The 27,276-nt window shown below is 42.6% G+C and overlaps 1 protein-coding gene across 2 annotated transcripts; it reads left to right on the top strand.

Annotated features, from left to right (window-relative positions):
- bcorl1 (BCL6 corepressor like 1) lies at positions 1-18,602 on the top strand. Of its 2 annotated transcripts, none has more exons than XM_088432211.1 (12): positions 1-162; positions 8,162-8,246; positions 8,334-10,673; positions 11,972-12,065; positions 12,256-12,708; positions 12,908-13,095; positions 13,921-14,181; positions 14,252-14,418; positions 14,914-15,059; positions 16,264-16,341; positions 16,968-17,139; positions 17,516-18,602. In XM_088432211.1, exons 2-12 carry the CDS (start codon positions 8,241-8,243, stop codon positions 17,895-17,897), a joined length of 4,287 nt encoding a protein of 1,428 aa, XP_088288337.1. In that variant the 5' UTR covers positions 1-162; positions 8,162-8,240; the 3' UTR covers positions 17,898-18,602. The 2 variants fall into 2 exon arrangements, with proteins under 2 accessions (XP_088288337.1, XP_088288336.1); XM_088432210.1 differs by lacking the exon at positions 1-162 and adding an exon at positions 5,745-5,800.
- Positions 18,603-27,276: the final 8,674 nt, after the last annotated feature.

Below are 27,276 nucleotides of genomic sequence, written 5' to 3'. Positions count from 1 at the left end.
GCTATTTATTCTTGGCGGAGAAGCAACCCCGGCGGGACCACCGGCTCGGGCGCGCCCCCCTCCGCTGCCCCCTCCTCCTCTCTCCCTCCGTGGACGGCGGCTCGCTTGTTGCGCCGTGTGCACACGCAGGCTTTGCGGCTGCACACAGCTCGGAGCGCCAAGGTAAGAAGACGGCGCAATCGCGTGCGATTACTAATAACAAAGGCGTTACGTGTAGGGGAGGGGGGCGCACACTGCACAAGGAGATAGAGGACGAGCCAAACTCTGCCAAACTTTGACCTGGATGTGTTTTCCCTGTCGTCGTCCCCCCCGGTTTTTCTCTTCTCCCCGGCGACGTCTCGCTGCTATCCCGCGGCATTGTGTGTATAAGGCTCACACACACACGCGAGCAAGTTGGGATGACACGGCGTGCGTCCGCAAAGGCGATTGCGTTGGGAGATACGCTGTTAGGTGGGGTAAGGGTGGTTACCCAAACTACACGAGAAGTGATGCATTCAGGTGCCGAGCTTCTTTTTCTTGACATGTGGACGAGCGATGCATTGTTAACCCCGGCGAACCAGAACATCAACTTCCCTTCCTGATGTATTTAATGACTTGAGCCAAAATGGATATCCATCCGCCTCCCCCAGGTGAACTTAGACGGGACATCCTCGTTTAGTAAAACCATGGCGGCCTAAAATAGTATCCCCAAAAGGGAGGGAGGGAGGGAGGGGGGGTGACCACTTTGAAAGCGAGTGTCTTGTCCCCAAAACACACATAGGCCCTTATCCATAAACACCATCAACGCTGAATTACACTATTTTATTATCATTATTATTTGCACTTGCGACGTCGTCATCCAATCGTCCAAACCCCCGAGTGCCCGCTCGCTACCGGGAAGAGTGCCGCCGCTTTCCCGGGTCGGTGGCGGCGGAGCTCTCGATCCGTGATGTGTTTGTGTGCGTCTAACTGTGTGGCACTCAACGACGCCTCGGGTTTTCTGTCTCCGTCGCACCCTCCTTTTCTGTTTATAAATGTCCCTTCCTGTTTTTGTTTTTGATCATAAAAGCGAGGGTTGCCATGTTGACGTTGGGCGATCTGTCAGCGATGTGGCCACTTGTGTGCAGCCATTACTGGGCGAATGACGAAGGGCATGTCGGAGAGGCTCCCACATGCCGATGATCCACGCAGCCAAATAGTTTCAGCCAGGACCGCTGGCTTGAGTGTTGCTCCTTACCCGCCGCCAAATGCACCGGCTAGATACCAAGCTGGATGCGAGGACAAAATAACACCTGAGCACCCTATCAGCCCCTCGCGTATATACAGTACATTTATGTCTATTTGTTTAGTTCCCTCCAAACACAAATGTTGAGAAAGTAGGAAATGCCTTGAAGAAGCGAATCCATGCCTTTAGTATAATAAGACAAGTGGCCTAATTACAGCGAGGGCTGCTTAACCACAGAGACAAAATGTGATTATGGAGGGAGATGACTGCATGGTCATATAATGATAGCCTTTATTATGATGATTATTTTTTTGAAAGAAAGGCAACCTGCTTTTTTTTCCAGATGTGTGTTGCAGACCTGCTGTCATAACTTAGCAACATTCACAAATTCATATGAGATGGATCGAAAGGGATTCTCTGTCAAAGATATTTATTCTGATTAATATTTGTTTGTGGAATATATGAATTAAGCAAAACAATATACCCGTTTTTTGAGTTGTTTGGTCATGTGACATTCACAATGTGAGTCTTGATTGGTCATTATCCGAACCTTAAGCAACTGTGATCACATCACAGGCAACAATAAGCGGTAAATAGATAAAAATGTGTGGATTTTGCTGCTTTATTCGTATTCCGCTACCGCATTATTAATCAGAATGCCATGTTTAGACTGGCGAGAATGGATAGAACATATTATAAAGAATTTCTTGGATGTGGATTTCCCCTATAATGGAAGGATAGAATGTCTGCCACAGTTCTGAGGTATGAAGGGAACCAACCGCTTATCCATGAATTGGAATTTTCAAGAGAAAACAATTGAAATTATGCAAATCGATGATAATATCCCGTTTTGCAATCCCCCACCCTTCCGTGCACAGTAAAACAAAAAAAACAACAGATCCCCTGTCTCCCCTATCAACAACCCAGGCTAAACTTCACTCTCAGTGGATCTATCACTTTAGCATATTTAATATACGGCACTCTAAATAGACAGTGCTTTGTGACATCTTATGGCCTTTCAGAAAAAGCACAAATGTACATATGGGGCATTACTGCACACAAATGTTTTGTTGCATAGTCGAATTGACTTCAAAGAATGTGAACAGCTAGAATGCTTTCCTGCCTCCCACTTTTGGGGTTCAGCATTTAAATGTAGGCTTCAGCCTTCCTCTATGAAGTTTGTATGTTCTCCCTGTGCTTGTGTGGGGAAACTTGTGTTAATAGGGCAATTGTAATTCTTAATTGTCCATATGTGAGAGTGGGTTGTTTGTTTATCTGTGCCCTGTGATTGGCTGGTGGCCAGTCCACGGTGTACCTCACCTCTCTCCAGTCAACTGGGGTATGCTCCTACTCAGCTGCGACCATCAGCAGGCTGAGGGCTGTAGAAAATAGAGGGAGGGATATATACATTTCAGTGCTTAAAAGAGGCTCATAATCATGTTTGTCAAGATTGCACAACTCTTATTATAGCCCATGTACGGTATGATTTCAATAGAAACTAAAATAGACCTTTTAAACATGACCGCATCTATCTCAACAATAGTCACTCAATGCAAATGGATCAGGACCCTATTTTGAGATGTGACCCTGAGTTTGAGCAGGGCTGAGCTTTTGAAATCATAGTCAAATCAGTTCTGCTCCGTTCTCATCCATACACATCATTTAGATCAGTTTCAGTGATAATTTCAGCACATTAACAAGACAAATCCCAACAATTCACACATAATGGACAATATTTGTTGTGGTTTCCTTGTCAGTACTGCCACAGCATACAGTATTCATGATGTAATGTCGTGGTTATTTCATATTTAGTGTCTCAATACTGCAACATTTATGCCTTTAAGAAATTGTTGTTTCTGTGATAATTGATCCATTTAAGTGGTTAAACACAAAATATTTAGAGTTAAAAAAAAAGAAGATCGTGCTAGTGCCATATTGGCCTGGGGCCATCACCATTATTAAAAGATATCTCACACGAGCCATATCTAGGGCAGGGCAAAAAATGTAATTGTTTTGACTAATTAGTCATTTTAAAAATCAACAATTTGAAAATCAGCCAAATCTTTAAATCAAGGTTTTGCACGTGGCAAATGCTAGGTTGGTGTTTTACTAGAAGCGTTTACAACTAACTACTAAATTGTGGTATTTAAGTAAGTTATGCACAAGCCGCGAATAGCTGATTTTTTTTTTTTTTGCACAAGCTATGAATTTTAAATTTACATTGTAACTGATTTAAAGTCAATATACATTCTTGTTGGCTTAACCTTTTGCACAAGATTTATTTTTTTAATCAATCAAATCTTCAAATAAGTGCTTCTTGGTCTTATTCACTTAAAATCGCTTAAATTCATAACCGTCCAAAATGACTGAAAACAAATCAAGAATTCCTTTATTGGCTTGATTGCCCACCCCTAGCTGTATCTGCCTTTAAAATGTAAGTACGTATTCTCAGTTTCTGCGATTGGCTGGCACCGCCTACTGCCAGATGACTGCTGGGATAGGCACCAGCAAGCCAGCGTCCCTAGTGAGGATAAGCGGCTACAGATAATGGATGGATCTACTCAGTTTGACATTGTAAGAAAGATTTTCATTTAGCAAATTGTGTTTTTGGAGTTTGTAATTGTGTAGCGACACCATACTGAGAGATACTTTAAATGCAATATTACTCAAAATACAACTCTTAATGGGCCACAAAGGTTTTTTTCCAGGAGTAAAAGGTTCATATATTGAGGTTGATCAGACTAATTGTATTAATGCTTTAATATTAATAACAATACAAAACAAAATCTTTTTTTTTTTCAAAACAAAAAAACAACCTATCAATAAAATATTGGCAACTACACCACTGCAAATGACAGCCGCAATAATTGTGCAAAACAGTCATCACCCCCTTTTAAGCACAGAAAATAGTAAGTAGCCTAAGTGGAATTATGAGGATGGTGATTGTTACTGGTATTTTGAGGCTTTTGCTCAGCAGGTGGGAAACCATTTGATTGAAAAACATTGACTTTTTGCAAATTACTGTGCATAAACTAATGATAAACACCACAGAATTCATGACTTTTTTCCTGTGATGATTGAATATGTGCATGCTCTATGTATGATGCTCATGCTCGCTCGCTGATAAACTTACAATGACAAAAATAGTTCCAAAAAATAATAGGGGTTGGAAATCAGGGTGTGTGATATCACACAGCTCAGTTTGATGAACAAACACATTTTAGTTCAAAGTGAGATTTTTTTCAAGACAAAGATTTGGAGTAAATTGGTTGTGGTTGTCAGCGTAGTGTTGAAAATGTTTGGGTGCTTGTGTTTGAAGGATCTTTTTTAAATCCAGACTTCTATCGGTCTTTGGGGTCCGTAACCAAAATAGGCCTCAGTCAATAGTTGTCTTGTTTTCATATCCATTGTCAAGCTTGCAGTTACATGTTTAATTGTGTTATTTATGATCAAAAATGCAGTATGTGTTATTACAATGTATGTTTTCTGTTGTTTTAATTTGTCCATCCATCTACTAGCCCGCTTGTCCTTCTTAGGGTCACACTTACGCTCTTACCTATCCCACCTGACATTGAATAAGTGGCCTTAGGCTGGTCATCGCACAAGAGCACAAATAGACAAACACTGACACCCAGACCCATCTATTGACTAAAAAGCTTAACGTGCACGTTTTGGCATGTGGGATGAACGGCCTTTAGAAAACCCAACACAAGTGCAAGAAGTCGATGCAAACTTGAGAATCCACACAAGATGGCCAGCTTCAAACCTAGAACCTCAGAATTGTGTGGCAGATATGTGAATCAGATAAGAACATTGCAAAATGTTATTGTGTGGCACCATTTTTTAAATTTGAGTCTAGAGCTGAAAAAGTTGAGTGAAGCCAGGTCTAATAAACCTAGTAACAATGAATTGGTGAAATCATTTGGACTTGAGTGAATTTACAGCAGTTAACATCAAATCACAATTTACGTGTCATGAGATTGGAACCCCTCAATAAAAACGCGCATGGGCTCTTTTCCTTCCTCTGCACGCACTTGCTTCCTCATCTTCACCAACGAACCCAAACCTCTCCTATACTTATTTCCTCGTTTTACTACACTCTCCCTTCGGCTTCCTGTCTTACCCCTTGGTTTTAAAGTGACAGTTTATGACCCGGTGACCCGCTCGCAAAAAGCCAATTTTGTTTTTTCAGTTAAGACGCACCACCAACACCACCGCCGCCGTTACGCTGTGGTTGCGATCCCCCCTCGTGCCTCCAGAAGCGGCTGTGACGCCGCGGTGCATGCCGGTGTGTGTAGTCCTCATCCCTCCATGCTTCTCCAGCTTCTAATCCTGGGCGTGGATAGTCGTGCACTACATTTCCCATCGCGTTCCTCACCTCTCGGTCGCTTTCTCGCTCCCACCAGACTGGAGATACGGAACGGACAGTCTTGACGACCCCCCCCCCCTCCCCCCTCCCTAACCACCCCCCCCCTCCCCGGACTTTGAGAACCGAAAACCGTCGAGGTTAGTGAGGAGCCGCGGACCGCCAGAGGCCGGAGAGGCACCCGCGGAACGGATCCGCCGTCCACCCTGCGACGTTCAAGCACCATCCGGGTGAGCGGGCTGCTCTTGTCATTGGACATCTTTTATGTGGCGACTCTGAAGGGGAGAGAGGAAAAATAAGGTGGAGGGGTAGCGTGTGGTGAGGGGGGTGTAGTGGTGGCGGTGGTAGCAGGCGGTTTCGTGGGGTCGGGGTCCGCGTACGGAAGCCTCGCAAGTGGCGAGAGAGGACGGGACACCCGCCGCTGCTCCCGACGCTCCGTGCTAGGTCGACTGAGGATACGTAACAGCAACCCGGCTCTGCGTGCGAGCCGGCTGGGCAAACGATCGGTCGCAGTCGCCCCTGCTCCGGCCGCGGAGTTGTCGGGCTCCGTCCTCGCTGCTCCTCCTTCCTCTGTGACAGCGGTGACCGCTCCGGAACACAGGCTTGCTTGCGCATTAACTTGGGTCGCCCACCCCCTCCCCTTGTCAGACTTTATCCTTTATCCCCCTTGGCTTTGATATCGATAATATGCTGACCGGCGTTTGGGATATTGAGGAGTTTTTGTTGTTTTGGGGTTTCATGTGGCATCGAGATGTGCCGTTTTGGAGGAAGTGCGGGACCCCCCTTTACAATCTGCCCCGTGCTGTTGCCGTCCACCTCATCACACTTCTGACTGATGTTCGCAGCATCAGGAGGTTCCAACTGCACTTGCCCGGGCTCGCGTCCTTCCTGCTGGACAGTGAAAGCCGAAAGTAGGCTGCGAAGCTGCGCACTGCATTCGCAATCAACTGCACCGTTCAGTGTGTGCACGTTGGCCCACATAAAGAGGACAACTAAGCCGCGTATATACAGTATAGTGGAGATGGTGTCTTTTGCTTTTGTTTTAATGTTATTTCCTTTGTTATTGATTGACCCCCAAGGTTATGTATTTATCGTTCTCACCCTCGATAAAGATTTCTTGCCTTGTCCCGTTCTAGTGCAGAACTGCTCTCTGAACTCACCTGCTCTTTGTGATGCTTATGGTGCTCTTTTTCCCCCATGCAGCGTTTTCCAAACTTTAATGAGCCAATGCATTTTACATTAGACTAAATCGTATAACCACGCTACCAAAGAAATACTGTATGGCACAAAGTGGATACACACATTCATTATGTAGCCTACCTTGAGCTATCTTGAGTAAGAAGCATGTTCGGGCATTTTCTTGGGTCAAATTGAGGCAAAGGTTGGACCATTGTGGTCATTAGCATGCATGAGCTTTTGTTCTTCATTGAATTGCTTTTTTTGAAAGAACCAGTTTCACCTCGTCATGAGAAATATCCGCTTACTTTCTGAGACCGCTCTAAAGAGTCAGAGGCATGAAGCTGAGAAGCTGAGAAATCAAAAGTGCATGGTCTCAAAAGAAACAAGTTACCTGTTGGGAAATTCACAGAATTTGCATGGCAAATTTGCGTCTTCTCGTCTTTGACGGTTTTAGGGGAGACTTCCATCTGTTTCCAGGACTTTGCCGCCCGTTTGTGCGATGTCATACTGCAATTGCAAGATAAAAATAACATCCAACTAGTGCAACGCTGGTCAGATGACAGTTTTCACGAATAGCCCTCTAGAGATTGGGGTGGTAATAAATTAGTCGGAGGTGACCGCATCCAAACTTTATATCCAGGAAAAAAAACATGATATTTTAATCTCGCACTATATGTTGATCATGTAGGCAGGTGAAGAAAGATGCATTATTTGTAGTACATCAATAACACCCTTGCATACCTGTTGATTTCCTGTGGCCGGTGTCCCGTGACACTCAATGTCACAGGACATTGATTTGAAATCACTGCTCTAATGTCTTTGCTTGCAATTTGCAATACTGCGTAACCTTCTGACAATTTGCATACATCTGTTCACTTTACATACAAGACTTCATCAGTGTAGAGAAACCCGAGGCTACCTACTTTTCACCATTGAAGGGAGCGCAGAAACATAGCCAAAAAGACCTTGTTTTTAAAGTGATCAAACAATTTCATCCAGAAGTGTCCTGATTGTGAGTAATGGTGTGGAGAATGTATGTCTGTTAGTATGGAGACACAAAATGAAAACAGATTTCATTGTCCGTTTTAATTCTAATTGGCTTCAGTAACCCACATCACAAGCCATTCAAAACGTAACACACATTTTGAAGTTTGACTTTTTAACGTGAAGATTTGATTAAAAAAAAAAAAAAACACAGCCATTCCCCTTTTGCGTGAAAAAAACATTCTGTACTTTATCCAGATTGTATTTTCTCTTCTCTATCCATGTGAATTTCTCCTTGGTGTCAGGAAATGTATCATTTTTGGCCTCAAAGGCAAGACAGAAGAAAGGAAGTTTTATCTTTCTGAATCAAACATTTTGTATAGTGTATGTATATAGTACATGGTCATGAATTGGTTTTCTCTTTGCAGCCTATACTTGCATTTAAGGAAAACTCTCATCAGACTGACTCATCTAGCCTTTGAGGCATGTTGTGTTAAAGAAACACCTATGCAGGTATGCGTTGCTTTTCATGCGGTTGGATTACTGTATGGGAATAGCTTATTAAAATGGCCCACTTGAACTCTATTCTTTATTACCTAGGTGGATTCTTCACTAATGAATGTAGGGGATGGAGGCACGGTGAGCAGAGAGATCAGTGCTCCAAATAAAGAGTCCACGAGCATGGTGGGAAATCCTCCCCAAACGCTGCCCCTCGAGTTTCGAGGCGACGTTACCCTTGGTCAGCAAAACAAGACCACGCCGACAACAGACTGTAAGACAGCGCGAGCCTGCCCGGACACCAGTAATTACAACCACAGCCCGGAGCTTTCTCCACCCCGGCAGCTCAACAATGAACCAATGTCAAGCTCAGCCCCCGCCGGCGCTGAGAAGAGAACAGACAAAAGAGCGGTAGAGGCCGCTAAAATCAAGGCCGACGGTGCGGCGGCCTTCCCCGCTCCTCAGCGGTCGAGCGGCATAAAAGTCATCCGGGAGGACTCGGCCAATCCTTGTCACAGCAAGAAATCACATGCGCAAACACCATCTGCTCCACCTGGTTTACAGTGTTCCTTGTTCAAACCAGCCCAGCCAGTTGCCTTCCTGCCTTCCACAGATTTCTCCTCCTCTCTTTGTAAAATCACTCTCCCACCAGCATTGGGGCAGATCGCGGCCCTGAGAGAAGCCACCGCCAGCCAGTTTCCAAAAGACATTCAACCTCAAACCTCAGGTGTAGTAGGGACGCCCCTCATGCGGACCTATCACTATCCCTTTTCCATGGGCCGGATCTCGGCTTCCGAAAATAAAGCTTCGAAACTTAAGTCCAACCATTCGTCGAGCAAAAACGCCAAATCTGCCGGGGAGCACAAGTCCCTGGCCTCGGTGGTAGCTTCGCCGGCTATCGCCCTCCCACTGCAGCATCCGTCGCTGAACTCCACAGCACCCACCCACTACACGTTGTCTCCCACTGCAGCCATTTGTTGCGGCTCTGCACTAGCCACCATCGCCTCTCAGAGTAGACTTCTTAACCACGCGGAAAAGAGCCACAGCTTAGACGTACCCTTGGATTTGTCCGCTAAATCGAAACGTCCAAAATGCACAAACGACCCTCCAGTTTCAACAAAGGAAACTCAGAAGAGCGAGTTGAACAAAATGGACTTTCTGAACTCAAAGAGGACGCAATCTACGGCGTATGGTGCAGCTGGACAACACCCCAGGGTACCCAATACACATAGGAATGGATCCCATCAAAAGCAGCCAATCCGACAACAGAACCACCAGGTCTCTGAACTTAAGACAGCGTGGAGCAAGGGACCTTCACAAGAGCCCATTAAAAATATCCCAGGCACATATGTAGGTGTAGCAAGTCCTATACTGGCCTCGACGCTTCGAGGCAAAGATGGAAAAGGGACATTTGCAGACGAATTCCAGAATTTTGCAAAGCAGGAGCTCATATCGATAATCGACCAAGGAGAACAAGTGAACTCGGGTGGAAAGAGGCCCCCCTCGCTCAAGCATGCCCAGAGTGTCAAGCATGTGAAAAACACGAGCACAGCCATCACCAAGAACTGTCCAGCTAAAGGGGCCCTCATGACGGCCCTGTCAAGCACCACCAACACGCATCTGAAACCCGGCAAGGCAGCGGGTGCCTACTCGGCGTGGCAAAAGTCCTCTCGTTCGCCTCACCAAACATCCTTGACTCAGAGAAAAATCTCATTAGGTTCCCCGACACCCAAAGGAAATGTGGAAAGTTCCAAGTATCAGAGCCCATCCACACCTGCAGAAGAGTCATCTCCGCTGTCTAACCTCACGTCCATTGTGAAGCAGCAAGACCTTGAAACTGCTGCACTGGCAAAGGACGCTCACGCTATGTCAAGAAAAGACAATGTTCTAACTCTTCTCAAAGACACGCCGTCCAAAAAGACTTCTACATATGAACCCCCGGCATACTGGGCCACGGAAAAGTGGCCTGGAGTGTTGTCTCCAGGGGGCTTGGCTCCATCCAGAAAGAGGCCGGAAAGATTGAAACCAACTGAGACCTCGGAGAATAACGCAGAGATATGCAGCAATGAGGGAGAACTCAAGCGCGTGTTCTCAAAATCTTTCGGAAAGTCTCATAGTCTTAGTAGCAATGCGTCCACAAATGGCAACAGGCTGGAGAGCAAACTGGCTCAGGTGCTAGAGGGAGAGTTGTTAACAAAAGAGTCGCACAGTCACCCAGATGAAAATCTGGGCGGTTTAGTTGCATCTATTCTGTCAGGCCGCTCCCCGGGTCGAGGTGATGAGAAGAAAACAAATGGAACCAAAGAGGAGTCGCCAACCAAAGTTGTTAAACAGAAGAAAGGTAGTCCTAAGAAGCCCACGAACGAGAAGTCGCTTGCGCAGTCGGCGAAGAAGACTGCGCGAGAGAAAGAAAAAGATGTCACACCAACCTCCCACAAAAAGGTGAAGTATATTTTCATTGGGGTTTCTTTAACTTATATTTTGAGTGTGGGTGATTTATTTATTTTAAAATGTACCTAAAATACAACAGAACTTTTGCCAAGTTGTTCAATGTTATGGTATAATTGGCACAGTTTGCTGTTTTGTAACAAGGAATTGCAAAAATCACAAGGTATTTAATTGTTGAAGGAACCAATACATTTCCTGGTTCAATTAGAATTGGTGCAGAAGATGTTTGGCATCATTGTTTGCTAGACAGTGTAAAACTCTGGTGCTTGCTGCAGCCTGTTGCTAGCTCAATGAGCAGAGGTGGGTGGCAAGAAAACAAGCTCAAAATTCTCCCGCCGTGGCTCACGGCCATTGGCCTGAGGCAAAAAGGCAGGCTGGCCGCCGAGGACTGCCTTCACGGCAACCGTGAAAGCATGCGCAGAACTCAGAAAGAACCAGAGAGCTTGCTTTTAGTGTGCAGCCGCTGCAGAATACCGCTGGAACGTGGTCACTGGGTGATGGCGGCACGGCCGTTTGCTGTGTTTCACTGCCTTCGCATTTCATCTTACCGCTACGTATCAGTAATAATTATGTACATTTGTCCTACTGCGAAATTTCTTGAACAAGAAAGTCCTTGTATAAGTCTCGGTCAACGTTTCCCAAATTTGTAGTTGACAAACTTTTAAATGAGTGAGGCAGCTATTCAAATCCAAAAGCAACATTTGTTCTTTTTCTAGACTTTTTGAAGTAAATTGGTCGACCAGTTGGTTTCCAACTCGAATTTAATGAATTTTATCAACGACAAATATGTAAAATGCTATGCATGTTAACGAATTATACAGTGCTTTTTTCTTGACTTCCACGTCTGTTAATTATGTCTGGAATTTAAAAAAAAATGTGTGATAATGATAGTCTCGAATAAATCTGTCTTTGGGTTTTGGGCTTTGTTTTCCTCGTAATTGGCTTTTGTTTTCGGACAAAAAGTTTCATTTTATTGCATTAGTCGGTAGTGAAGCTTCAACCACGATTTTTTTCAGAGGGAAGTGGTCAGCGAATTTAAGTGTCATCGGCATGATGCAACACAGGGATTGAAAGAGTTGCAGGAAGGCATAGAGTCTTCGTAAATTTTCATTTCTTAAACACCTTCAACAGTCGGACGTATGTATTCAAAAGTTGGTTTTAGTGTATTCTGAAAATATTACCCGAAAGCCAAAACCCCTAAGTTTTCATGAGTAGTGTATATTTGTGCAAGAATTTATGAGGTTGCCCTTTGTATCCCCACTAACATTCATCTCATCCTCTGGGTCCTACAGCAAATTAAACAAAAAACATCAGAATTGGAGCAACGACTTTGCTCGCAGAGTAAAGAGCAGCCTCAGAAAGACAAAGAACTCCGCAACAAAACTGGTATTGTATTTTTTCTTTGAATTGTCAGATTTAATTACGTCTTAGTTTGTGTAGCCTTTTATTGAACTGCTTACTCTTACTCTTCAAATTGATAAAGTGAAAATTTGAATACATTTGATGTGTCACCCGCACCTGTATGCACATGAGCTGGTTGGATAGTAACAGTTAAATCTCATTTAATCACTTACAGATGGTGGCAGCAGTCCCGAGGGCGAAGAGACTTGTGCCTTGAAGTCCGCAGCGGCCGCTAAAGAGGCCGCCGGTAAAGAGACCTCCTTTCCGAGGTTGAGGAGAGGACGGCGGCGTGCAGACGAGGCCAGACTGGACCTCTGGGGCTTCGCGACGCCTTCCCCCCCTCCGCCAACGACAACGCCACCACCACTGCCGCCCCCACAGAGGGCCCCTTCCCCCTCACCCCCGCAGCCGCCTGTGCGCCGTCCGAGAGGGAGGCCCCGCTCCAACCGAGTATCTGAGCAGGACGTCCGGGACAAGGGCAAGGCGGGCGAAGCGGAGAACGATGCCCCGGCACATAAAAGGAGGCGGCACTGCCGTAACAGAAAGTACCAGACGGGGGACTACATCACTGAGAAGGACAAACTGGAAGGAGAGCACCTTGATGAGTCACACTGTGGAATCACAGCGGGTATGTTCATTGTTTACTTTTGAGATGAGCGTGTTTGGCACCTGCCACCACATCAGTCCATATGGTCATTTCTAGTCAAATCAATTGAGATTTTGTTTTCTTTCTCTTGAGTCTCCCATTTAAAAGTCAATGCAAGATGTGTGTAAGGGATCCCTACCAACAAAATGTTTGAAATGGAAACCAAACCTGGTCGTTGCAGATTCACAGAAGACTCAGTGTCCAGGTCCTGCTGCTTCCAGTCCAGAGCTGACACCACGAAGGCCCTCCGTCACACGCTCGGGCTCGGTCCGCTACCAGGCTTGCAATGTATCGCATGAGTCCAACGACAAGCCTTCTGGGAAGAGGAAGTTCAAAAGCAAACACTTGTGCGACAGCGATGAGCAAAAGGTGAGCTAGTTTGATTATATTTTCAACTTGGCCTCCAAGGTCGAGTTGCCTTTAGATGCCATTACTAACACCCACTGCAGCACTGACACTAAAATAAATGGTAGAAAAAGTACAAAGTATTGGCAGACCCCCAAAATCAAATGACCCAGACGGGTGCAAAAAATATGTTGGGGACATCTCTAGCAACAACGGTAAACACAGGATATTTGTTTGGGATCCTCTCTGCCCCTTCTTGCTATTAATTATGCAGCATCTCTTTCGGTAAACCTCAGTGGTGCCTGCAATGTGGGATGTATCAATAAATTAAAATTTCCACGTTACGCTCGATGTCTCCTTACGATCTTAAAAGCATCATACCTCCATCAAAAACATTACTTTTTAGCCGCTTTAGCCAAACACAACATTGTCATCTACATAGATCACAATAGTTTGCGCTGCTGAGGTAAGAGAAACAAAATAACAATGAAATGACTGGCCAAGCCTATTTCTTTGTCACTGCTGTTATTATGTACAAAAACACAATAATGTATCCTGCTTTGTTTCCAATATCATGAGTTTATTTTATTATTTTAGGTTTTTTTTCTCACAATGTGAGCTTTAATGCCGTATCATTTAATAAAGATATAAGACAGTTTGATGACTACAGTATATAAGCCAACAGTGCCTCCCTGTGGCTCAACGCTTATCTGTTTGCCTCTGTTTTTGTTGTTGTTGTTGTTGTTTGTTTTTTTTTTTTTTTTATTTTGTTCCTTTGTTAGGGTTCAGCTCTTGATCAAAATCACAATGTGTTCTATTTGACTTGAGTCATTTCTCTCCTCTATTTAGACGAAAACCAAGCGTGGCAGCTTGGGAAAACGTGGTGTCCCAGCAGCTCCGGATGAGGACGAAACCATGGAGAGCAGTAGCACCCCACCCCTCGCAAAGAGCATGCCGTCATTGCCGTCGGGCAAAATAAGCTTGTCAGGGAAAACTAGCAGTCCAGAGTCTCCTCCCAAACGTCCAATCCCTCCTGAGGTGCGGCGGTTGATTGTCAATAAAAATGCCGGGGAGACGTTGCTGCAACGCGCCGCCCGTTTGGGCTATCAGGTAAAAATCACATTCAATTCAGTATTAAATTTAATAGTAATTTGACCTTTTCGGGGGGTTGTCTTCTCAGGAAGTAGTGCAGTACTGTCTCGAAAAGGACATCAGGGAAGTCAATCGACGAGACAACGCGGGATACACGGCCCTCCATGAGGCGTCCTCTCGTGGCTGGACTCAGATTGTCCAGATGTTGCTCAAACATGGCGCCGATGTTAACTGCAGTGCTCAGGATGGAACACGGTAAGGGCGTGGCAAATGAAAAGAAAGTGAGACAGTGTTCCCTTGCTACCTAACTGTATGTTGCTGTTCATCATATACACCCTATCACTGTTCTCTGTGATGCAATTATAAATCCTTTTTTTGAGGGGGCACCAGCTGTTCACAGACTTAATGAGGGTTCACTAACTTTAAACTTTCAGTCCTGTTCTTGCATTCGGTTCTTGCATTTTTTAATGCTTCACAAAATCACCAACTTTAAGCAAACATTTTTTTTTTTGGAGCGGAGTCAAAACTGCACCAGTATCAGTTTGAGGCAATAAGCTTGAAGTCACCAGATTCAGTATTATCATCCATCAATCCACTTTCTCTAGCCGATTATCCTCACTAGGGTCGCAGGCTTGCTGGCGCGTATCCCAGCCGTCTTTAGGGAGCGAGCGGGCGGTTGAACTGGTTGCCTGCCAATAAAATCTAATTTGCTGATTTTTGGTTTATTTTTTGTCCCCCCCCCCCCTCAAGGCCACTTCATGATGCGGTGGCTAGCGACAACCTCGCCATTGTATGGCTGCTCCTCAACCACGGCGCTGATCCGACTCTGGCCACGTACTCGGGACACACACCGGTCAAGCTAGCCCATAGTAACACCATGAAGACTTTCCTTACGGGTGAGCGCCACCAGCCTTCTACTTTACCGCAATGACATTTAAGCTTTTCTTGAGGGGGGCATAGATATGTTTGTTTTTTTAGATCAGTTAAGTGAAACTTAACTATATCTTAAATACCAGGAACAGCAAGGTGTTTACAGCAAATCACTCTCAATCTCTTGCACGTCATAAAGTCGCCGCCTTCCACTCTCTACGTCTGTACTTCAGGTGGCCTCAGCAAGCCAAATTAGCAACGTTGACAACAGTTAGTAGACAGATAAATGAAAAGGATGGCTAAATACTGCTGGATGATCATTTATAAATAGTGCGGAGTCTAAATTGTGTAACATATAAAACCATTTTCTATGTATATGAATTTTTTTCATGTCACTAAATCAAAAATATGGGTTGAATTTTTTTGTGACTAGGAATCTGAACCCTGTTGGTGCTAATGTAGTAGATAGGCGCATGTGCGCTTTATCTAAATACTGGTACATCTTCAATTTCGTGCATGCACATGTTTAGTTTTCGGTATTTGGGAATTTGGTAGACCGCATTGCACCTTTTTGGGCATGCCGGCGCACAAAGAGGCCGCTCTCCCAGCACATCTGACAATTTAGTAACAAAAAGTGGCCTGCATGATGAACAAAAAGCAGCACATCCTAAATTCCGTGAGGTGCAGTTGGCATAGGTGGTGTAACAAAACATTTTGAACAACTCATTTTATTCTTTATCATGTATGGAAAATATCTAGTATTACAGCATCTTACTGAGTCACCTTTGCCCCAACTGTGATAATAAAAGAAGTATACTGTACGTATACTGAAATTGTAGTCCTCTTTGTGTATGTATTACTGTATTGTACTTCCTCCTGGTGGGCAAAGCGGGCACACCAAAAGAAGCAACACATTGAAATGGAAGCATGCTAAAATAAGGATGCACACGCACTAATGTCCATGATATTTATTCCTGTACATAATGCTGAAATAACAATGCGGCCATACACCGTCTTCTGGTCCTTAGCACATCTGCTTCACACAGTCCTGACGTTCAAGGCTTGGAATCTCTGCTCAGGCCGCAGTAGATTTTGCAGTTCATCTCGGCTGCAGTAGATTTTGCAGTTCATCTCATATGTCAGGACCTCAGCTACTACCCCATACTTGTACTTATCTGTATCCAATATTCCATTGGCATGACAACGCTGTTTCCACCCTTGTTCTTCTAGAGTATTTCACTGACCTGGAAGGGCGCGGTGAGCAGGATCCCACCTTGCACTGGGACTTCTACAGCAGTTCCTTGTTCGGTAAGTTCTGCTCAGTGTGAGGGAGACGTGTTGAGGCCTGCTGGAGTGGGAATCATGCACGAGGAATGTTGAAACAATTGAACTGTTCAGTGGAACAAAAGCAGGAGACTAACTTTCATTTTCAGTTTCTACTTGTTGCGCATTAGACGAGTTGTGCTTCTCAAACCTTTACACCAAGTAACCTTCATTAGTTCTTCAAGTGCCACCATGACCAATATTCAAATATACTTGCACCACTGTACCTTTGCGCAGTTTGAATATTGCAGGTGAACAAAACAACCATATCAACCTAATCAATGAAAATGTATTGCGCAGAAAAGTTAGTGTACGTAACTTTATAAAACCACAAGATTCTTCAAGACTACATGCACATTTATGGAACTCACAACAATGTATATACAGTATGTAATTCTTTCATTTCCCACTGGAGGACATTTTTTGAACTATTGTATATAGTAGAGTTTTGTGTGTTATGCATTGTTTTTTATTATGTCCTCTCAGAATCCCATGGGCTTCCACCAATGTGGCTGCTCCTTCTTTTGAGGTCTCTTGTGAGGTCATCACAAAGCCAAAGTTTTGTTTGACTTTTTGTTTTTTTAATTGTCATCCAACATTTCTCCTCGCAGAGACGGGCGAGGAGCCCTGCTGGGACTTTCTGCTGTCGGAGAAGAGCCAGGAGTCTGCAGAGGGTGAGAGCGGCAATGCGGACGAGGAATCCACCAAAGACAGCCTGGTGTTTGAGTTCTCCTCTGAGCCCCTTTTGCCCTGCTATCATGTGCAGGTGTCTGTAACGCAAGGGTAAGTTAATTTGGTGTCCCATTGTGCTCTTTAAAAGGCCCGTATCATGGATATCCAGCATTTTTTTTTTTTAACCATGTCACAAAATTAATTTCTCCCCCTAAACACCCCCAAAACATTATTTTCCTTCATTGATGCATTTCCAACTCTTCCTTGCTTATTCAGTAGTAAAATAAGGGTCGAGTCTGCTTGTCATGAAGTGAACATTTCCAATTTGGGCGCTTTTAGCTATTTTCATCTAAATAATTTATCTCAAATATTTAGCAAAAAAACAAAAAAATGCGATGACAAGACGATTTGTATGCTCAGTTTATATAGGGAAAAATATTTCCACCTAAAAAAAAATGTTCTTTGTTGTTGGTTATCGTCCCTGCAGCTTTTGCAACTGGTTTCTACTATCGGATGTGCTGAAGCGTCTGAAGATGTCTGCGCGAACCTTCCGTTCCCACCACCCTCATTTGGAGGTGGCCAGCCTGTCTCGTGCCGAACTCAGCAGGCAGGTTCTCGTCAGTCAGGTCGGCTCACCTCTGGATTCTCCCAGCAAGGACAAAGAGGACGAGGAGAAGGAGGAGGAGATAGAGGAGGAGGAAGAGGGCGAAGAGGGGGAGGACAAGGAAGAAGGGCTGGTGGATTTGGTGCGGTGCGTTCCAGAGCTCCAAAGACTGCTCGGCTCCTCTATTCACATCCTGCAAGATGATGACGACGACGATGAGGAGGAGGAGGAGGAGGAGGAGGAAGAGAGGCCAGGAGGTCGGTAGCAGCCCCGCCCCCACATCCGACAAACTCAGACAGCTCCGTCCAAGCACTCACTTTTCAGGTTCCTAACTTATCTTGATCCGAGGCTTTTTAAGAGGAGTTGGTGTTCCATAGACAAGACCGCCGCACAGTAGTTTGACATTGGACCCTCCCGTTTTCCTAAAGGCCTTCACTCCACCATCCCTTTCCTTATCTTCTTCACGGTGGATGGACCTCAGAGCTGCGACGACACAGCCCGCCAACCCTCTCTCACTGAATCCATTTTTTGGGGAACTTTTCAGGAGCGGACAGATGCGGCCGTGTTCTTTGCATCTATCGACACCTTGTTTTGTCGTGCTTTATTTAATATACCTTAATATATTTGACCTCTTGTGTATGATTGAATTGTTGCTTTGTATGGTCGGTGCTTCACATACTTATTAGGATCCCTTTATTCCCCAAGACCCTGGTTTGAGAACAGTATTTGAGCAAGCAAAAGTACAGTTTTATTGTACTGGTGCTATAATAGATTTTTTTTTTTTGTGTTGACAATCAATGACATTTTGGTTTGGAATTAAAAACTTAAAAAAAAAAAAAAAAAGATATATAAGAGATGTAAAGAAAGTCCAGTTTGGTCGAAGAGGGGAACAAGGATAGGGTGTGTCACCAGAGACTTTTATTTGATTCTTTTATAAGAAATCAAAAATAAAGCATGATTGTAAATCATACTTTTTATTTTTTATTATTTTTACAATGTATTGGTTGGTTATACATATATATATATACATATATATATATATATATATATATATATATATATATATATATATATATATATATATATATATATATATATATATATATATATAAAATCTTTTCAGAGCTTTTACTGTGCTTTCAATAAACAAAAATAAATAAAATAAATTAATAAATAGTAAATAATTTAACAGCAGTTTAGGATTTACAATCAATTCAAGAGCTTGTCACATACTTTTGAAAAGTGAAATAAAATAATAGATCGACCCAAACTGAAATAGTAAATGAAGCATTTAAAAAAGTGTTCAATATATTTATGACCTTTAAGCTCTGACTTTCATATTTGTATATTCATTGAGAAGCTGAAGAAGAAAGTATATTCCATTTAACTACAAGAAACATAGACACAAGGAACAGCTGGTTTAAACGTATACAAAATAATTTAACTATTTAGAATAATCATGATATGCCAAAGAAAGACTGGTATTAAATTGGAAACGACAACAACTTGTGATATTTTTCATTTTGTCCACTAGAGCGAGCCAATGACAAGCTATTTTCCACCAGCTCCCCTTCTTTCCCTTCATGTGGCACTAAATCTTCACTGTGGTTACTATTACCACTTTTGATTACATGTGCGTAGCGTGACGGGCTTCTTAGAATGAAGGAAAATGTATATTCTTGTTATGTTTAAAAAAAAAAAAAAAAAGAGGATGGTTGCATCCAAGCTGGATGTTGCATCATGTGAGATGTTGCAAACTCACGTTTTTCTTGCCTGAAGAACAGCTGAGCCAGACACTGATGAAATACATCATGTGGATTGCTCTCCCTTTAAATTTTGCGGTTGTTGGAAAATGATTTCAAGAGGCATTGATCGGTATGCCAACAATTTGACACATCGAAGTACAGTACTGCTGTGTGCCATGCCATTAAACCCCTTTCATTGTTGTTTAAAGTTAAGAACTGACACAGAAGGTGGGTTTGAATATAAACTGATTCAAGGTTTTTTTTTTACTGTTTTGTTGTTAAAAATGAAGACAGTGGTCGACGCAAACTACAGAATTCCTGCCAAACGAATGCGATTTCACTAAGTGCCCCATTGTCTTAGTTTTTCCTTTTATTATTGGGGCACCCGTAAAATTTGAATTGCACGTTTATAGCATTCATAGACTGGAGTCCTGTGCAAGCTGGTGCTGCATGCGACAGCTAACAGCATCCAGACTTGCCTATCAACGACTCTACATCACGGCTCAGCCTCCAGGAGCCAAGAGGGAGCAAATACGACTGCCACCATGGCTTCTATTACAGAAAGTTTCCATAGGCTCTTGTAAGATTGCCTTAGTTTAACCAAAATATGAATGGATTCAATTTTTCCTGATAAACCATGAATATTTTTCCCAAGATCCAAAAGTCCTTCATGACTTATTGAGCGTTTCAGTGGCATAGTTTGACACACCCAGGTGTTTTATTGTTTATGTACCCTACATGAGTTCTTGGAAGCCAAAATTACATATGAAGGCTCTTTAAAGATATTCATTTGGGAGCAATTTGACGCCATTGTGTGAAAATGTGACATTGGATACAGTATTTTAGTGTATTATACAAGAGAGATATACCTGCTGAGGCCATTTTTAATGTTAAAGGGTGACATAGGAGGGACTGACACAATGAACACTTTGAAAGCACAGTTCGACATCTAGGTGTGAGTATGATGCTGACATTAATAGTACACAGGTGGGACATACTCATCTAAACCTCATAAATTGCTTGAACAGAAAAAAAGAGGACAATGGAAGTGTAAAAGATGATTTGATACAGTGCTGAACATGAAAGGGGAAACAATTTGTTTTTCATCCGTTTCCCTGTGCACAAAGATCAGAATTGGGGGATTGCAATGCAGTAACTAGAGTTTCCACACAAATCTGTGGAGCCCGATAAAAGTTGGCAACACTATTTAGCCTCTCAGTGTCAAAAAGCGATGGCGAGATATTTCCGTGTAGGACGCTGGCGTGACATACTCATGGAGTCCAGCTTCACCGGGTCATCAAAGTACAGATGCATTTAAACACACTGTAAACACATGGACTACCTCCCCCAGGTCTCCCTTTACACAAAAGGTTACTTCAGTGCAGACACGTCTTTATCTTCTACCGATAACATGCTGCCAGATTGAAACTCTTTTCGGTGTTTGTGTATGCATCGGCTGTATTTGCTTTCATTTTTTTTCTCCCTAACGTTAGGTTCGAAAGATCAACCGTCCAAATTTGTGCTTGTCGTCTAAATGGAGGTGTTGGTGCAGGGATCTACCTTCTTTAGAATTTAAGCCTTTCGGGATTATTTGGGCCTACTCCTTGTTGCGCCTATCCTGTAAATTAAGACCAGATTACATCATGCGAGGTTTGCGCTTCCTCCTCGCCCAGCCCCCGTCGGGCCCGCTTGCTCATTGGTGGCCTGATGTGAGCCGGCGGCTGCGCGATTGGCTAAAAAGGAGGGCAAGTCTGCACAGGACCTACTGGCAGACTGACATGAAGAAGAGAGTGAGGCCGCCCTCTTATTATGGCTCCCTCCTTCTTCGACGGGCACACAAAGGGAAGAACAAAAGGTTGAGCACAATGTACATATGCTGGAGGTCAAATGTCAACTATAGACGCGGCGTAATGTGTGTCTTATTCCGAGTAAAAGTCGTTATTTTTTACAGTACAAATTTTGGACCAAACCATGCAATACGTTAAAAAAACCAAACCAAAACAAAAAAAAACCCACAGCTCCATTGTGTGAAAGTTATTTCCTTTGCAAATACTGTAACTATGTATATCAATCGAGTTCCATTTATACTGTGGGTAATTATGAACACAACATACACACATCATGCACTATCCATGCATCCGTTATCTTAACCGCTAATATTCATAAGCGGCGTGGGCCATCATACACAATTCTTTTGTTTTTAGTCTATTGGCTCAAAGCGCTTATTATTTTTTGTTAAGTCTTAGGAAAGAAAAAACAATTTGTGTCCCCACCACTCCTTGCGGTGACTATAAATAAGATAATTATCTAAAAAGATAGTAGAGTTATACCTGATCTTGAATCCCTTTTAACATTAACAAAAGAAAAAAAGCAATATAATCAACGTTTGGCAAGTGATAACCATACTCTTTACAGGGTTTGTATTATAGAGGACGCAGATTATTCTCAAAAACTAAAAATTAACTGACTGAAATAAAAACAAATGTCAATCCTTACTTAAACCAGAAACAAAGCAAAGCATTTGATGCTGAAAAAAAAATAATAATAAATGCAAATTGTTCTGGAACATTAACACAGAAGCACCACTATTTTAAACATTTTAGGTATAAAACTTGTGGTTATTTTCTAAATTCCATTGATATTAATGTGATTTAGAAGAAAAATGTTGAGAGCCATCTAAGAAGTTTTAAACTCCACAAAGACTTTGACAATGACAATCACACGGCAAAGGCAAAACCTGTTCCTGGGGATTAGCTTGCGCCCCTTTTTGAGAAGGACTGGCTTAAGGCTATAGGCAATGATTAGCATGTGTTTAAATCCTTTAAGGCACGGTGTCAAACTCAAGGCCCGGGGGCCAAATCCGGCCCGCCACGTCATTTTATGTGGCCCGCAAAAGCAAATCATGTAAGTTTCCATGACCCTTTAACTTTAGTTTGTCGTGTTTATTGAAAAATAAAGTTGAGATTTTTTTGGTTTGTTCTGTTACAGTAATATAAACAATAAATGAACAAACTAGAATGCTTTACTTCTGATTGCAAAACAACTAAGCCATCAATTTGTTGTGTACGGTTATAATACTATGAGATCGTTTAAAATCGACTTGGTTTCCTCAACATATCGGCCCAATGAAGGAAGTTCTCGCTACAAAATGGCCCGCGACAAAAATGAGTTTGACACCCCTGCTAATCCGAGCAGTAACACATGTAAAGAAACAAACAAAAAAAAAACCTCACTGCCCTATCCTGTATTTATTATTGTACCCAAGGGTATTAAATTAATTTTAGCTCAGGGGCCACATGGAGAAAAATCTATTCTCAAAAGGGCCATACTGGTGAATAATAATAATGGTATATAACTGAAAAACAATTAGTGTAACTTATATGTGTATTTTTGCATGTGGGCCGGCATGGTCCTAAATCGTGGCGGTTAACTCTAAATACGTTGTTGTATAATAAATATACATTTTTTTTCCATTTGTTCATTAATACATATTTTCTATAGAACACATAATAAAATGAACTAAAATAATATACTTCGTTAAAATAAATAAATGAATCAATGAGCAAATAAATAACTTAAATGAACAAATGAAGAAAAATATGCGTAAATAAATAAAATCCCCCAATCAAAATGCGCGCTTGTACAACTTCTTTTCAAGGAGTACAGTGAAGTGTGAAGAAAATTAAACAGAACAAAATGGTGCTGTTTGGCTCATTTTGGACACTAGGTGTGCTAACTGCTGAACTGTAAATAAAGTAAATTTAAAAAAAAAATACAAGACTGATTGTTTACAAGAGCAGTAGCATGACAAAGCTAGATGCTGATGCTAAAGCGAATGCTAATATAGTGTCCAACTTCCTGTCGATGAAGCCATCAGCAAGCTATTTCGCACAAGTGTGGCAATTGCTCACTTCCGCTTGTAAGGTGCAGTGCTCCTATTGGCATTGCTTGTAAAAGAATTTTTGTCTATTCATTATGGACAACGGACTAATGAGTTTGGACCTGTTTTTGTCTTTTTAACGCTTCACAAAGTCACAGAATCTGTCCTACTCAAAGAACGACAATATGAAACTTAGGTTGTTGAAGAAACGGATCCATTTCAATAGGATTGCCTGTCGTATGCAAGCAGTAAAGTGAAAAATATCAATTGACTTAATACTACTTTCAGGTGGTTAAGGCACATGCACCAGAAGGAGCAGTACAATGCGATTAGAATGAGAAAGCGTGACAAAAAATGTGCAATGCTTTGTGATTTTATAAAGGATAATAAAGGTGCTATTTTTCTCATTAAACACACTTACATGTTAAAAAGAGAGCACTATCTTTTGTGTTATGCGAATGCACAGAATAATTTAGAGCATTCTGCCCTGTCTTAAATAGCGTGTGCTAGTGTGTGTTCTAGTGAGCAGAGTTCACAAGGGACATCTGTTAACGGCACTCCGACTGGCTTATGTAACAGCCAGCTCGGAAAAAAGGAAAAAGAAAAAGGGGAAGTTCTGCTCCCTTGCTTGGATCTTTCTTTTTTAAAACGGAGTTCTGAGCTGAATGCTAAGGTAGCGACAACAAAAACCTGGATGAAAAAAAAACGTGGGAGTTTTATTGAAAAGGTTCTTCTCAGCTTGCTTTCCAAGAGCACTTTTGTGCATCCATTGACATGTTTGCTCTTTGGCAGCATCAACACGCACTAATGAATCAAACGCGTCAGTCTCACGATTAATGTCTTGCCTTTGTGCAAAGTCAGCGCATCTAATGGTGTGGAATCTCTCGCTGTTTTTGACGCCTGACGTTCACGCATCTAAATACGATATTGCCCCGTCAAACATGAGACCACCAAAGTCACGCCTTGTCATGCTCTCCTTTACAACAAGGCGAGTTGACCTTTTACAAACAACGCAGTTGACACAGTGACTTTTTGGTGCGCGGTTGGAACCGCTTAGCCCCGACGAACTACGATGGCATAATGCCCGCAGAAAGCATTCGTCATTATGCAAGTGTCATCATGATCAAAAAAATGATCTACAACCTGTAACGTCTTAATGTTAAAAGTAAATCCTATTGCTAAAAGTTACATTTCAACTTAGTCAAAATGCATGACCAGATAATCTTCTAAATTTTAAGTTCATGATTTTTATCACATGTGCTCATTTGGATTGCGGGCGAGCTGGAACCTGACCCAGCTGACTTTGTGAAGATGTTAGGTACATCCTGGAATGGTTGCAAACCAAATACAGATTACATAATGAAATGTCATAACATTTTTGTCAAACATGTACTACTACTGTTCGCTACTTACATTGAAACAACAATAACATGTCCTGGCCTTCTTTTTTTTTTACATTTTTCCATTTGGATTCAGTCAAGGCACCTCGGTGTTTAGCACCTCAGCCTCGCAGCTAAGGGATCCGAGTTCAAATCCAGCTGCCTCCGACCTTCCTGTGTGGACTTTGCATGTTCTCCCCGAGCCCTTGTGGGTTCTCTCCGGCTTCCTTCCAAACTCCAAATCATGCATAGCAGGTGTACTGGACACACTAAATAGTCAGGTGTGATTGGGTGCGCGAATAGTTGTGTGCCCTGCAATTGGCTGAAAACCAATTCAGGGTCTTCCCCGGCCACTGCCCGAAGTCAGCTGGGATAGGCACCAGCAGGCCTGCAACACTAATGAGGAGAAGCAGCTATAGAAAATGGATGGATGGATGGATTCAGTCAACACAATGTGCAGCTGGTTTGCACTCAATTCTGCCCTGCTCATTTCTGCAAATTTATTTTATGGCATAATTTGACAGAATAACCATTACAAATAAATGTTTTACAGATTATTTGAAAAACAAACAAATGAAAATTAACACCAGTAATGCAAATGGATACGCACATGCAGCTCATGCATTTCTTCAACAACCCAGGCTAAATTTAGCTGTTCCCTGACACAAAAAGCTTGTCGCTCAGTCAACATGCTTGACTTCAAAAAGACTTCCTTGACACCAATTACTACTTTGCCATTAGAAAGGGCTATGGCTGGGCTGAGAAATTCATCAAACTGTATTGTTCACGATCATAAAAATATTACAATCAAAGGAAAATATGTTAAAAAGCAAATTCCTACACTACAAATATGCCCAGAATGCACTGTGATCTTCAGCCCTCTCTGAACATCCTTTAAAATGTTTAACACCTCAGCTGGAGTTTACTGTAAAACTAAAAACATATAAAAAGAAAAATCTAATAAGTATTCAACAGAAAAAAACCTTTCGCATACCTACTTTAAGACTCTTCAAGAAAGATTATATGAGTATTTCAGAAAACAGATGGGCATATACATATTGTACAATAACAACCAGACAAAAGAAGCAACTAGGTGAATTTGTGAATGGTGAACCACAAATTTGTAGTGGACTAGTTTGAAGCTAACTTGCAGCAAACCCAAAATGGGTGTGGTTCGTTCAGCAACACAACAGGGCTTAGCATTCATGCAAGTGCCCATTCACACCCACACCCACACAAAGTCGCGCCATTGTTTCCCCATTGTTGCTGCATATTAGATTAAAGTGTGCAGCTGCCATGGAGAGGAGGCCATTGTCCTATGGTGACCTTTGGGACGGTGCTTATACATGACTTCTTCTGACAACGCATGATCACCGTTACAGAAACTCACACAGAAACAGAATGCAGACTGGGTGCGCGTCCAAAAGCCTCCCCGACGGTCCAGCTCTCATTCAGACTGCATGGACCCCACGCCCACTGGGGTTCTTACATAACCGTATACATTCTTACCTCAAATGTCCTGAATGCAATGTACTGTACTGATCCCAGGCATTTGCACCACACAGGATCAGATGATGTTGGCTCCTTTTTTTTTATGACTGCAAAACTGATAGGAACAAGCTAAATGGCCACCTTGTTTTCCCACCGCAATCCTAGATAGTATCCAATTAGTAGTACAGATAGATTCTGTCTATCCAAAAAACAAAACAACATCAACATACCAGCCACTCCAATATCATGTCAAAATTGGAGCCTGTGGGGCGGTACCGTTAGGATTCGCCAATATGGTGGGGAACACAATGTTCCAGCATTCTCCAACAGCTGTGAGATGCACACTCCATACACAGCACAGTAAAGACAAATACAAAAAGCCAATGTTTTACCGTGCCCTGCAAAAGTATTAGCATCCTTCTTCTGTTCTCCGAGTCTCTGTTATTTTGACAGCTCACTGATTTTAAAGACCAAACAAAGATAACCTATCTAAATGTAAAACACAGATTTTAAATGTGTGATTTGATTTATTAATTAAAAAAAAAACTATTTGAAGCTACCTGACACTGGGAAAAAAAGTGCTTGCCTCGTTGTTAAATTATTAATTTAGTATACCTAATCTTATTTTTCTGATCATTTTTAGTCACCACACCCTAGCCTGATTACTTGAAGACCTGTTCAGCTACCTAACCTGAAACACCTCAACCAAACACAAACACGGGAGAATAAAATGTATCGTTTTGATCAGTTGATTTACCCGTCCTTTGTTGGCAGCATTAAACAAAATCTGTCCAACCAATTTCCACAAAACTTGAAATTCCCAGCGAGAACGTGATATATTATAATGCACCGACAAAGACAGGGTACACGAACTTCTCGTTACTTTCCATCGTTAGCTCGCGCCTATGGAAATGGTGCATTGACTCACTGGATCCAGTAGAGGGAGCTCTACCTTCCTCAGTGTCCTTGTGCAGCCAACAAGTAAAACGATTCCTCGTACTGCTTTGGCAGAAGTCTATCCTCAGGCAGATATTCTGACAAGGGCATCATTAGTTTGTGTGCGTAATCTAATAAGTGCATTAGTCATTTGGCGCATTAGATTCAAGCCTATTTTGTGGTTGTGCGGGACTGACTGTGGAACACGGCAGC

Source organism: Hippichthys cyanospilos, chromosome 13, assembly GCF_059441005.1.
Source record: "Hippichthys cyanospilos isolate Australia breed blue-spotted pipefish chromosome 13, RoL_Hcya_1.0, whole genome shotgun sequence".
Taxonomy (NCBI): domain Eukaryota; kingdom Metazoa; phylum Chordata; class Actinopteri; order Syngnathiformes; family Syngnathidae; genus Hippichthys; species Hippichthys cyanospilos.
The sequence above is the reverse complement of the archived record's forward strand: the minus strand, read 5'-3'. Positions and strand labels throughout refer to the sequence as shown.